Here is a 13,014-nt window from a genome sequence, read left to right on the forward strand (position 1 = left end):
GGGGTCCCCCAGCCCCATTGAAGCCAAACAGCAGGCCTCATTCTCACATCTGTTTTATTATGGCATCTGGTCAGGTCTGGTGGACACAGTTCATTTGGGTCCCTCTTGGGCAGAATCAGAGGGAGAGGAGGCTGGCACTGCCTCTCTGTCAGCTGGGGCCCAGTGCCCATCCCTCAGGCCAAGCTGCTGCCCAGCTGCATGGCAAAGTCCTGCACGTGCTCCTTCAGAGTCTGGCGGGCGTCAGCCTGTGCCCGCTTCTCCCGCGCCCGCTCCTGCTGCAGCTTGGTGAGGCGCAGCCGTAGCCGCTGCTCCCGTCGCTTGCAGGCCTGCAGCTGGCGCTGGGCCTTGTCCAGGGCATCGAGGGCTGCCTCGGCCCGCCTCTTCCAGAGCAGGGCACTGCCCACCTGATAGCTGTGCTCATTTTGGATGTAGGCCCCCGCGGGGGGTGGCAGGCGCAGCATGTACGCTGAGGGGGAGACAGGCCGAGGCTCCAGAGGGGAGGGCTGCCGCTCCGGCTCGCACTCCGGAGAAGGCTGGGTGCTGCAGCCTGCTTCATCTGCCTGGGCGCCCAGGGGCCCCAGGAGGTCTGAGAAGGGGCTGCTGAGGCCAGGCTCCAGCCTCCCAGCTGGAGAGGTCGGCAAAGCCGCAGGTGCTGAGGCCTCTTCTACGGGAAAGCAGGGGATGTCAGCAGGTGGAGGAGGAGAAAATGGAGTTGTGGGTCCACGGCCTTCAGAGCAGCTAGGGAGAGAAAGAACCTGACAAGCTGGGCCAAAGCCCTGCCAGACCTCATTTCACTAGCCCACCTGAGCGCCCCCACACACAGCTGGGCTCAGGACACTGCTCTCAGAACACCAGCAGGCACCCCACATCCCAGGCCCTCAGACTGCAGTAAGGGAGTGCAGCGGGGCTGCCCCCACCTGTAGCACATACCGTTTCCTGCATCGCTGGAGCCGACTGACTTCAGGAGGACCAGGTGGGTAACTGCGCCCCTTAGTCTTGCATGTCCGGCGCAACTTGGAGAAAGACTCAAATATCGTGGGGACCGCCCCTTCCTTCAGCCTGTGATACCCGCTATGGGAAAAGCAGCCCGGATGAGCTGAGAGCAGATGCTGCCCCCACAGGCGGACCTGCCCTGGGCAGGGTGCCCCGCCAGCACCCCGGGGCAGGGTCCCTGGGCACCCTGGGGGAGGCAGGGAGGCAGACTGCGATAGGTAGCCTGGGGAGCGCAAGCGCCGGCAGTGAGACAATCTCCTCCCTGCAGGCCTCCTTGGAGCTAATGTGGCGAGAGACTCCCCAGCAGGGCCGGGGTGACCAGCACAGGGGATTCTTGTGCGCTTGCTGACAGTACTGAAGTTCTAAACAACAGTCTCTGGAAGAACTAATATTTTTTCTCTGCGTCACTGGCCCGATGATCCCGTCTTCATTAGTTAGAAGACAACTGGACGAGGCCGAACCGCCCTCGGAGCCTCGCCTGATTCGCTGCGCCAGGGCCCTCCTCATCGGCCACCCTCCGCCCGGCTTCTCCCACACCCACAGCCCACGCCCGACCCCGCTGGCCGCGAGGAGGCCCACCTGATTCCCACCAGCTCGAAGCAATTCTCTTCGAAGTGCTTGGAACAGAAGTAGATGTACTCGGACGCCGGGTCCCACAGGCCCTGGCCGCTCGGGTCCAGCCGCTGGCAGTTGGCCAACCACAAGCCTCGTCGCGGGTTGTCTTTCTTGGGAAGTCTGCGGAGCCACACACCCCTGAGCGCCGGGCCGCCGGCCGCGCGGGCTCATGCCGCCCGGGGCCCTGGGCAGAAAGGGCAGGCGCCGCGCACAGCGCCGGGCACGGAGTGAAGCCTCGAGGAGGCCAGCAGCTGGTTCAGCGTCACCTAGCGGTGAGAGTCAGGGAGCAGTGGGCCCACACCTCCCGCCCCTTCCTTCCCTTACAGATCGCGGTCCCACCGGCACCGCCCCCCTCACCCTCTCTCACCGGTGACTTCAAGCCTCGCCCCCGCCTGACGGAGGCCCGGGGCACATGCGCAGCCGGCGCCCAGAGCGGCGCGCGAGCCCAGCGCATGCGCACGCGAGCCTTCGCGCGGCACCACGCACGCGCGCTGACCTGTGGAAGGAGATGCCGCGGTTGCGCGTTTCGCGCGTGTCCCGTGTGCAGCAGCCGGCGGCGGAACAGTGACGCGGCATCTGGGGGAGAGGCAGGAGCTTGGGCAAGGGCGTCTGTCCGGGCCCGCAGGGGCCTCGCGCCCCAACCGCCGCTCCGCTCCAGGGGCCCTGGCTTGTCGGGGCTCCCCCGGCCCTATCTTGCCCCAGCCCGGCCTCTGAACTCCTGTCAGCTGCACTCACGGTGTCGCCATTGCTGCGCCGCCGAAGTCTCGCGATGGGTGGCGCGCGGCGGAAATTGGCACCATAGAGACGGAGGAGCGGACGCGCGCGGCGCTCGGCTGTGGGCGGGACGGGAAGGGGGCGTGGCTGGCTGGCGAGTGGGCCAGGCCCGCGCGGCAAACGCGCTCCCGGTGCTGTCTTTTCGGCGCCCGCGCGGATCTGTGAGTTGCCCGGCGCCGACCGAGGGGCGCGTGATGGCGGCTGCCTTCCAGCTCTGGGGCGCACAGCCTACTGCACCGGCACCCACGGGAGCTGAGGGTCCCTAACTGCACAGAAGAAACCCCGATGACGAGAAGCGGCCGGGACGCTTGCCCGGAACCCCCTGGCAGACACCAGTGCTCAGAGCTTACTCCGGGATACCGGCCAGGGACTTCAGGCAGAGGGACGCCGGTGCGTCGGGCGGCCGCCACTAGTTACAGGGAAGTGTGATGGGCTGGAGGGCGCCGGTGGCAGCCTCGGACAGGAGCGCGGGGAGGCCGGAAGGATGGGCGTTTCCGACCTGGGTCTGCGCTGCCCTGGAGAAGCGGCGGGACCCGGCTCCACGCCGCCAAGCCGGGGTGCAGAGTCATCCCATGATTTCAGAAAGCTCTCTTTGGGCGAAAAAGGCAGATTGCCGTCCCGAGAACACCAAGTATGGCGAGCTAAAGACTTTATATATTATTTGAGTAAAGCATTTTTCCGATTCCCTCAACCGAGCCTTTTGAAGCTTTTCTGGAGGTAATGTAGTTACCAATTAAATGTGCACAGACATGCTTAATTTGTTCTTTTGAGAAGAAATAAACGGATGTTTCCCCTCTAGAAATCTCTTTGGAAAAGCCAGGTATCTGGATTGGGAATTTTGTCAAAATGAAGCACAAGAGACGGGACGCCTCAATACAGAAATTTTAATAGATAAATCTGTAAATTACAGTCGGGGAGATACAAATAAATGGCTGCCAGCCACACTCCATCTAGTATTCTTCCCCTTCCTCGGCCTCTGCTTCCACGGAGTCCACGCCCACCTCTTCATAATCCTTCTCCAGCGCCGCCAGGTCCTCCCGGGCCTCCGAGAACTCGCCTTCCTCCATGCCTTCCCCCACGTACCAGTGCACAAAGGCGCGCTTGGCATACATGAGGTCGAACTTGTGGTCGAGGCGAGCCCAGGCCTCGGCGATGGCCGTGGTGTTGCTCAGCATGCACACAGCGCGCTGCACCTTGGCCAGGTCTCCCCCGGGGACGACGGTGGGGGGCTGGTAGTTGATGCCCACCTGTCACACAAGGGGAAGACAGAAGATAAAGTTAATACTGCTCTCAGAAATGATAGCTTAAAAAAAAAGCTGTGGGTCCAGTTTAAGTAATTACTGTAGACACAAATATGACCACAAAACCAGCATATGATTACATATGTATGAGTATAGGCAAATAAGTATACGGGTAGGTACAGGTGTGCACGTAAGTGTGCACAGGTCATAGTATCTATACACGTTGAGTACAGATGTGTGTGTGCAGGCACATATATTGAAAGAAGACATAATTACTGATACTTCTCGGACATAACTGAACACTTTGTGGGATTGGTTTTCTAAGTTTGTAGGAAGAGGACCTTAGTCTCATGGGACAACTCCATCAATTGGCACAATATAGTTCACAAAGTTCATGTGCTGCATCCCAGTGAAGTGAGTAGTATCTGGGATCTTAAAAGCCTGCAAGCAGCCATCTAAGATATAACTATCGGTCTCTACTTGTCAGGAGCCAAAGAATATGAAGGTAACCAAAAATCACAGAGGAAACAAGTCTATAAGGCTAATTGCCTACACAAGCATGACCTCAACTACCCTGAGAACAGAAAAACAAGATGGTGCCCAGCTACCACCACTGACCTACCCAACCAGGGTCACAATACATGATCCTGGTTGAATGGGAGAAAAAGGCAGATCAAAATTCAAATTTATAAAAATGGCCAGATTAACTGGACCACTGAGACCAAAAGACTCCTTGAGGCTATTGCCCTGAGACGCTTTTCAAAACCTTGAATCAAAACTCCCTGAGATCACCTTTTAACAGAAAAGCATCAGGCTCCTGAAAATTTTGGGACCCATGCAGGAGACTGGATTAATGGCAGGACTGTGGAGAGAGCGACACACATTCAAAGCAGCATTGTTAGACATCATCTCTGAGTGGAGCACTTGGTCAAAATCCAAGGCAAGAGACCTGGTTGCTATGCAACAATGCCCTCATTTAAGTCGGCAATTACTGAACAGTTCCAAACTGATTCCAAGCGCTGCTCGAAACTAATGTCTATCATAGAGAATTAAATTATCATGTCAGTTTGTCATGCTGTGGTGGCTTGTGTGTTGCTGGAAGTTATACCAACGAGTATTTCAGAAACCAGCAGGGTCACCCATGAACTTTTCAGTGGAGCTTCCCAACTAAGAGACTAGAAAGAAAGACCCGGTTATCTACTTCTGAATTCTGAATATTAGTGAATAGAAACCTTATGGATCAGAAAAGCACGTTATTTGACTCGCCTGCTTTGGCTACATTATCAGGAGGGATCAACTACTAGAGGAAGACATCATGTTTGGTGAAGTAGAGGGCCAGTGAGGGCAAGGGAGACCCTCAGTGAGATGGACTGTCACAGTAGCCACAATGATGGACTGACACATGATGGTGATTGTGATGATGATACTGAGCCGGGTAACATTTTGTTCTGTTGTACATAAGGCTGCCCTGTGTCAGAGTCAGCAACTAACATCATCATCAAGAGTTAATACAGTTACACAGTAAAACACCATCTATGGTCGTTAAAAAGAACTCTGTAGTCTCCAAGGTGCACTGTTATGCAAAAAGTAAAGCAGCTGTATGTGCCAGGCACTGAGCTTGACAGTAACTTTTCCCCATTTCTCAGGGAGGATCAGAGAGGATTGGTCAGTTGCCTGCTCAAGGTCACAGAGCCATGCGTAGTAGAGCCAAAATACAAATACTGTTGGCCAGACACTGGCACTTGAGCACTTAACCATTTTACTATTCTAAAAACTAATGTTATGATTGAATTTTGTCCCCCAAAAGAAATTCAGAAGTTCTAACCCCTGTACCTGTACATATGATCTGTTTCGAAATAGTTTTCTTTTGTTGTGTTAATGAAGCTATACCAAAGTAGGGTGGGTCCTAAACATCATTTCTGAGTGGTACAGAAAAAGCAGAATAGACAAACAGGCTATGGATTGAATTATATCCCCCCAAAAATCTGTGTATCAACTTCGTTAGGCCATGTGTGGTTGTCCTCCATTTTGTGATTGTAATTTTATGTCAAGAGGATTAAGGTGGGATTGTAATACTACCCTTAGTCAGGTCACCTCCTTGATCCAAGGTGAAGGGAGTTTCCCTGGGGTGTGGCCTGTACCACCTTGTATCTCTCAAGAGATGAAAGGGAAGCAAGCAGAGAGTTGGGGACCTCGTACCACCAAGAAAACAGCACCAGGAGCAGAGTGCATCCTTTGGACATGGGGTCCCTGTTCCTGAGAAGCTCCTCGACCAGGGGAAGATTGAGGACGAGGACCTTCCTTCCAGAGCTGACAGAGAAAGAAAGCCTTCCCCTGGAGCCGACACCCTGAATTTGAACTTGTAACCTACTAGACTGAGAAAATAAATTTCTCTTTGTTAAAGTCATCCACTTGTGGTATTTCTGTTATGGCAGCACTAGATGACTAAAACACCACGTGAAGATTTGTCTGCAATCAGAGGAACAACAAGGATTGCTGGCAGACACCAGAAACTAGGAGAGAGGTCCAAAGAAGTAACTGACACGACCAGGACCCTGATTTGGACTCTTAGCCTCTGGAACGGTTCTTTAAAGCCAAAAAAAAAAAAAAAATAAAGCAAGTTCAAGAATGCTACGTAATTATTCTTAGGCTTCAAAAAAACCAACACAGTTAACAGACACAGGCTGGCACCTTGGATGGCAAGGGGAACAGCATGCTGGAGGATAAAAAACAAAGGAACATGCTGAGGTGGTGACGCTGCCCTGCCCTGCCCCGATGGGTAAGCAGCACCTAGTCTCCAGAAGAGCTGGGAGTGGCAGGGAGAAGGGCACAGGGGACTTCTCACTCTGACCTAGGGGTACCCTGCAGCTCTAAGGCCAGCTGGCCTCTCCAAGTGGGAGTGTTGCCATCTTCCTGGTCTTTCTGGCCACGTATATGTAGTGAGTTGAATCTGTAACCTGCTCGAAAGGAAAGGGCATCCTTAGTCTGTGTCTGTTGGCATCTCTTGAAGGATAAACAAAAACTTCTGGGAAGGGGATGAGGACTTCAGTTTTTCAGGCTTCTACATTGTTTTAACATTTTACCACATACATATTATAATAAACATTTTTAAACATTGCAAAGACGCCTTGACAGTAAGTGTCCTGACTAAATGGCTGTTAAGGAGTATATGGTGAAAGCACGCTCAGAATGACAAGAAAGAACTCACAGCAGAGGTTCATTTGGGTCTGGACCTTTCTGTGGGGACAGGAGGGGACTACGACTTCCTGTACCGGCCCCACAGTCTGGCCTTGCTAGTGGCTCACAAAAGCCAGAGACTCAGCCAGGTAGAAACCCAGACAATAGCACACACCTCCCACAGTGCCTCCCAGCTGAGGGCCTTGGATGTTCTCCCCTTCCAAAGTCGCACTATAAGAAAAATGTCTGTTCTAGTTGAGAAGCTTGGTAATTAGACACGTGGAATGGAAGTTTTCATTACCTACCTGTAACCTCCAAGGTCTGCAAGCCTTGTAAGATTTAATGGGTACACCGAGGTCAGTGAAATCTGTTGTAGATTTTACCCTTCTCTGCTAGTCACTTTAAATTAAAAATAAACCCTCAGAAGTGATGGACTTAAGCCTGTCTTAAAGCGGGTCTGACAGAGGACCAGACAGGTTCAACAAATTGTGTAGCCACTAAAGCTATGGCCGCTGCAAATGGGAGGAGACACATGTTCCTGCTGCTTTCTCTTGTCAGTTTCAATTTGGAATGAGTGAGTGACCCTAGAACCTGTAGCTCCACAATGCCTTACGGTCTCACCAGGGCTTACGAATGTGAGGTCCATAGCTCACCGTCCATGCTGAAGCTTTGTCTAAAGCAGTAAACCAACTGTGGACAAGGGCTTTTAACAAAGGAGGGCACAAAGCTAAGGGACCCAGGTGTGGCTAAGGTACTCAGCCTGGTAATCGTAATAGGTCTGACATTCTAAAATCTGCCTTCAAAGTACATGTTTTTCTCTTGGCAGACATTTCATTGAGACTAAATATGGCTGAGGGAGCCCCATAAGCATTGTGTACAAGGCAGTTTCCCCAGCCAGGTTTGGAGAAACTGCAGTGACTTGGCCCTCACCCCTACAGTCAACTCTGCATAATGCATTTTAACTTCAATCTATTTACAGAAACCTATGTGTTGTCTAAAATAGAGTGACACTAGGTGAAAAGTCTAAAAAGTACCACTTCTAACACAAAATACCAGGACTGAGAAATGTCTAAAGTGAGAAGTGGAGTGATGTGGAGTCCAGACCTAAGACTGTGACCACACATTTGGACCTTAAAGCTGTCCCCCTTCAGTCATCTAGTGTAAGGTATGCTAATACTGCCCAGTGAACTGTCCAGGGTGGTTTTAAGAAATTCAGGCACATAGAGTCACTGGTAAAGTATAAGGCCCTTAGCAAATTATTTTCTAAACTTGTTCTCCCTGTAGCCTAGCTGCCACGGAACAGGGACCATCTCCCCAGAGGGCCGGGTTCTGGGGACAGTATTACCTCGCAGGATCTGAGGCATTCTGCCAGATACGACTACCACCCACTCCTACCTTAAATCCAGTTGGGCACCAGTCCACAAACTGGATGGTACGCTTGGTCTTGATGGTGGCAATGGCCGCATTGACATCTTTGGGGACCACGTCCCCCCGGTACAGCATGCAGCAGGCCATGTACTTGCCGTGGCGAGGGTCACACTTGACCATCTGGTTGGCCGGTTCAAAGCAGGCGTTGGTGATCTCAGCCACAGAGAGCTGCTCGTGGTAGGCCTTCTCAGCCGAGATGACCGGGGCGTAGGTGGCCAGGGGGAAGTGGATGCGGGGGTACGGGACCAGGTTGGTCTGGAATTCCGTCAGGTCCACATTCAGGGCCCCGTCGAATCGTAGGGAGGCCGTGATAGAGGACACGATCTGCCCAATCAGACGGTTGAGGTTGGTGTACGTGGGCCGCTCGATGTCGAGGTTGCGCCGACAGATGTCATAGATGGCTTCATTGTCCACCATGAAGGCACAGTCGGAATGCTCCAGGGTCGTGTGGGTGGTCAGGATGGAGTTGTAGGGCTCGACCACGGCCGTGGAGACCTGGGGCGCCGGGTAAATGGCAAACTCCAGCTTGGACTTCTTGCCATAGTCCACCGAGAGCCGCTCCATGAGCAGAGACGCAAAGCCCGAGCCGGTGCCTCCCCCGAAGCTGTGGAAGATGAGGAAGCCCTGCAGGCCTGTGCACAGATCCGCCTGAGAGAGAGCAGACAACGTGAGCAGCGCCTGCACAGCCACCACCAGCCGCCACTGGTCAGGTCCCTCTGTTTCCCTCTGTGGTATACACAGATTCAAACCTTCCAGTCAACGCCATTCATGCAGAGCAAATAACAGGAGACAATGAGGCTCTATGGATCTAATTCAATGCACACTTTAAAGGAAGACCTTTGTAAGTGCACTTGGACTCACAATTCCGGCCCAAGTGTTGCCAAAATGACCACCCACTCACAGGCCGAGCCTACCCTCTCATCCAGGACCACACTTGTACGAAGCCCTCCTCAGCACTCTCTCCTCACCAGTTTGCGGATCCGGTCCAGCACCAGGTCGACGATTTCTTTGCCGATGGTGTAATGGCCTCTGGCATAGTTATTGGCTGCATCTTCCTTGCCGGTGATGAGCTGCTCCGGGTGGAAGAGCTGCCGGTAGGTCCCCGTGCGCACTTCATCTGCAAGCAGACCACACGGTCTGTGACCCTCTAAGGCTTATTGTGCTCACCAACATGGACAGATTGGAGATTAGTCAAGTCTACAAGCAGATGCTATTCCTCATAGGTCAACAGCCTAAGTGTCATGTAGAAAACGTTCCTTGTGTAATCGCAAAGCACAAATGCAGTTTATGGCTATAGGGCAGTGAAGTCAACTCCCAGGACAAAAGCCGGCTCAACCCGTTCAGGTGAAGGGAAACACAGCTCTCACGCACGCACGCACGCGGGAAGTCCCACACTTCTCTTACACCTGTAGCTGCATCAAGGGGTAGGATTTAAAGATCCCCTAAATACCAGACAGTCACTGGGTCAGCGTGATTTTTGCCAAGCAGTCCCACCAGGGCCCCATATGCGGCCTTGGTCCTACTAGCTTTAAAGTGGCATTCTGTCACCTGTGGGTGGCCCCTGAAAGCTGCTTTCTTGGCAGCTCTTGTTGGAAACCACCTTGGGCTTCTGATGTGGAGAAACCAAAGGAATCTTCTAACTTAGACTTTTAATCCCAAAATCCAGGTCCAGACTGTTGCACGAGTGTGCACAGCATGAAGGACAGAGCCAGCACCCACCACACTGAGCAGGCGGGTCTACAGAAGCCACTGCCCGGGAGGAGGCAGCCTGAGTGACTCTCCCATCAGCCCGTTCTACTGCTGGCACAGCAGCCTTCCCCAGGGGTAGGCCTTCCTAAGTTAGAGGCTGCGTCCCACGGACTCTTCAGCCACTGACACTTTCAGTTTGTCCCCTAACAATGCCTGTGGGTCCTGTCCTTTCTGCAAAGGGACTCAAAGGGGAACACAAGGGGCTTTAGCGCGGCTCTCCCACCACCCAGGCAAGCTGCCATCTCGTGCCCGAGGACCTACCAACCACGGTGGGCTCCAGGTCCACAAACACTGCCCTGGGCACGTGCTTGCCAGCCCCGGTCTCACTGAAGAACGTGTTGAACGAGTCGTCCCCACCGCCGATGGTTTTGTCACTTGGCATCTGACCATCGGGCTGAATTCCGTGTTCCAGGCAATACAGCTCCCAGCAGGCATTGCCAATCTGGACACCTGCCTGCCCCACGTGGATGGAGATACACTCGCGCTGTGAACCAGAACACGAAAGGAAAACCCATTCATCTTCAAGGCAACTGGAAACTATATGGCATGCAAAGCATTATAAATTAAGTTTTATACTCTTTCAGGGTATCTACAGCTTTCTCAAACTTTATTTCTCATGAGGCTCATATGACCCTTTTATCTTTCTAAAGGTGACCTCTTCTAAATCACTCTAGTTACTAAGTGCCTAACTATAAATTTAATCCTGAAATCTAAGTGTTTGCCACTACCCAAAAATTATTTTTAAACTTACAAGTCAGATTTTGTCAATAAACTCCACGGTATGCCTACCATCACAGTGATTCTCTGAGAAATACACCAGTGTTTGATGGTGTCCTGACCAAAGGATAAGCTAAGAGAGTGAGGTAAGGACAAGTGGACTAGGCTGCAGGGCACCCTGCCCCAAGCCCAGGTGATCACTGTGTAGGTGTCTTCCGTCTGCCCCTCTAGAGCCTCTCTCCTTTCACTCCCACCCAAGTCTCTGCTCCAGAAGCTGACCAATGTGGTCTGCATCCAAGGGCTTCCTTCCCTTTGCCTTCTGGCTGGTTTGACCAATGGTGGCCCCCGCAGGAGACAGAGAGGTTAGAGGACTATGGTCAGGGTGCTCGTTCCTGGGTTCCTCCCTGCCTGTCTGCCATGTGTTGGAGTCCCTTTATCAAGATCACAAATTCTGACGGTTGGCTGTCTTCATAAAGTTGTAAGTGCTGGGATACCACACCCTCCTTTGTTGGGTTTCCTTAAACACCGGCCATAGCTTTGTAAATAGTACCTTTTTAGATTCCCATTAACACTACGGGAAAAGTCCTTTGGAATCCACCCAACCACGCCACTTTCAAATCCGTATTATTTGTTTTGCCTTACTTAAATCCAGATACTCTATACTTCACAGGTTGCTTGATTTGACATTCTACTACTCAGCCCTTGTAGGATCATTAATTAGCTGTGATCCCAGTTTTCTATTTGCAAAATGGAGGTGAGGAGCTCAGTGGTCAGTGAGGCCATCTCCATCTCTGATTATCTAACCAATGAAACTAACCAAAGTAGTCAGGAAAATCACTCCTATCTTTCAATAGAAAGCTGCAATAAATTCATCGTTGCCCACCTCACATGGATCATCAGATTTTACATTTCTTTAGTCAGTTCTCTCTCCTCTCTGAAAAAATTACGTGAAATTTCCTTTTCTTTTCAAACTCTAGGCCATCTCCTCTCTTTCTATTCCAGGAAGCTGACCTTGTTCCCTACTTACCCAGAAGTTTCAACTTCCTGTCACCAAATCTGCAAACAGATCTCCCCTCCTTCCTTTCCGTGAAATAAAGATCTGCCTCCTCCTGTTAAGGGTTCATTCTTTCTACCCATCCCCTACCCAGCAACTGTCCTCAAAGTAATCGTAGTGGAGTTCCCAAATGCCCAGAGGTAAATAGGACCTTCACAGAGGTACATGGAGATAAAACCAATTTTATAATAGGACTAGGTTACTAGCCCTTTTCAGTGTGTTGACAGTTGCACTGATGGTGCAAAAGCAAAAAAAATAAAGTAGTGGCACCAAACTGTACCAGTGGTCATTGCATTCTTACTATACACTCAAATTACAAAAAAAAAAAAAATCAGTTTCACTTAGAAAATCCACGATAAAGCAATAAAAATGATTGATTTTATTAAATCTCTACCCTTGGGTACTGTGAGGAAATGGGATATACACATAAAACACTTCTGCCACATACAGTAGTAGAACTGTCTCAAGGAAAAGCACTTGTGCATTTGTTTGAGTTGCCAGCTGAACTAACCACTTTTTTCAGGGAACATGATTTTTACCTGAAAAGGGTAACTGGCAAACTACATTTATTCCAAATTGATCTTTATTATTTATGTTAACATGTTGTTTAAGTGGATAAATAAATACATGAATACTTTAAATTTTTCTCAATTTTAATTTACACCAGGACAAACATAGATAGCCATAACCCACATAAACAAAGGCACTTTTAAGTCCTTAAAGGAGCCCTGGTGGCACAATGGTTAAGTGCTGGGTTGCTAACCAAGAGGTTAGTGGTTTGAACACACCCAGTGGCTCTGCGGAAGAAAGACCTGGCAATCTGTTCCCATAAAGATTACAGCCTAGGAAACTCTATGTGGCAGTTCTACTCTATCACATTGGGTCACTACCCACTCGACGGCACCTGACAATAATTTTTAACAGTGTAGACGGGTCCTGAGACCAAAAACGCTTTTCAGGAACCCGACACTATTGTTTGTTCTCCCAGATGTTCTCATCTAGTCCTTTCCTACTGAGTCAGGGCCATCAGCATTGTCTTAAACAAAAGTTCTCCCCCAAGCAGCGTTCCAGCCACGCTGGCTCTTCAAACACAATTTCTGGGTAGCTGCGACACTGTGCCTTCTGCTTTCTCCCCAGCCACGCTCAGGGTCACCACTGCCCTCGATGCCCACAGTAATTACGCCCGTGGTTCCTCCCCGTGGGCTCACCCACCCGCTCCGTGGCCCCCAGGCCTCGAGGTGCCCCAGGCCTGGCCGCCCACCCCTC

General features: G+C 51.6%; 2 protein-coding genes across 2 annotated transcripts; both read right to left on the reverse strand.

Annotated features, from left to right (window-relative positions):
• Window positions 1-37: 37 nt before the first annotated feature.
• THAP7 (THAP domain containing 7) lies at window positions 38-2,361 on the reverse strand. Its single transcript, XM_064272371.1, has 5 exons — window positions 2,344-2,361; window positions 2,105-2,184; window positions 1,573-1,728; window positions 931-1,071; window positions 38-738 (listed from the first exon to the last, which is right to left on the reverse strand). The coding sequence occupies exons 2-5, from the start codon at window positions 2,182-2,184 to the stop codon at window positions 174-176; spliced, it is 942 nt and encodes a 313-aa protein (XP_064128441.1). The 5' UTR covers window positions 2,344-2,361; the 3' UTR covers window positions 38-173.
• Window positions 2,362-2,857: 496 nt separating this feature from the next.
• Window positions 2,858-10,524, reverse strand: LOC104846789 (tubulin alpha-3 chain; the record flags this gene model as incomplete). Its single annotated transcript, XM_010598888.3, has 4 exons — window positions 2,858-3,629; window positions 8,196-8,876; window positions 9,197-9,345; window positions 10,239-10,524. Coding segments are annotated over 4 exons (1,413 nt in total), but the record flags the coding sequence as incomplete, so codon positions are not given.
• Between the last annotated feature and the right edge of the window lie 2,490 nt (window positions 10,525-13,014).

This window comes from Loxodonta africana, chromosome 19 (assembly GCF_030014295.1).
Source record: "Loxodonta africana isolate mLoxAfr1 chromosome 19, mLoxAfr1.hap2, whole genome shotgun sequence".
In the NCBI taxonomy this organism is placed as follows: domain Eukaryota; kingdom Metazoa; phylum Chordata; class Mammalia; order Proboscidea; family Elephantidae; genus Loxodonta; species Loxodonta africana.

Excerpts from the sequence above, each read along its gene's own strand:
- THAP7 (XM_064272371.1), bottom strand. The coding sequence starts at position 2,184 with ATGCCGCGTCACTGTTCCGCCGCCGGCTGCTGCACACGGGACACGCGC. Across the intron at positions 1,729-2,104 it reads CGCGGCATCTCCTTCCACAG|ACTTCCCAAGAAAGACAACC; the intron begins GTCAGCGCGCGT and ends GTGGCTCCGCAG. Across the intron at positions 1,072-1,572 it reads TTCGAGCTGGTGGGAATCAG|CGGGTATCACAGGCTGAAGG; the intron begins GTGGGCCTCCTC and ends CTTTTCCCATAG.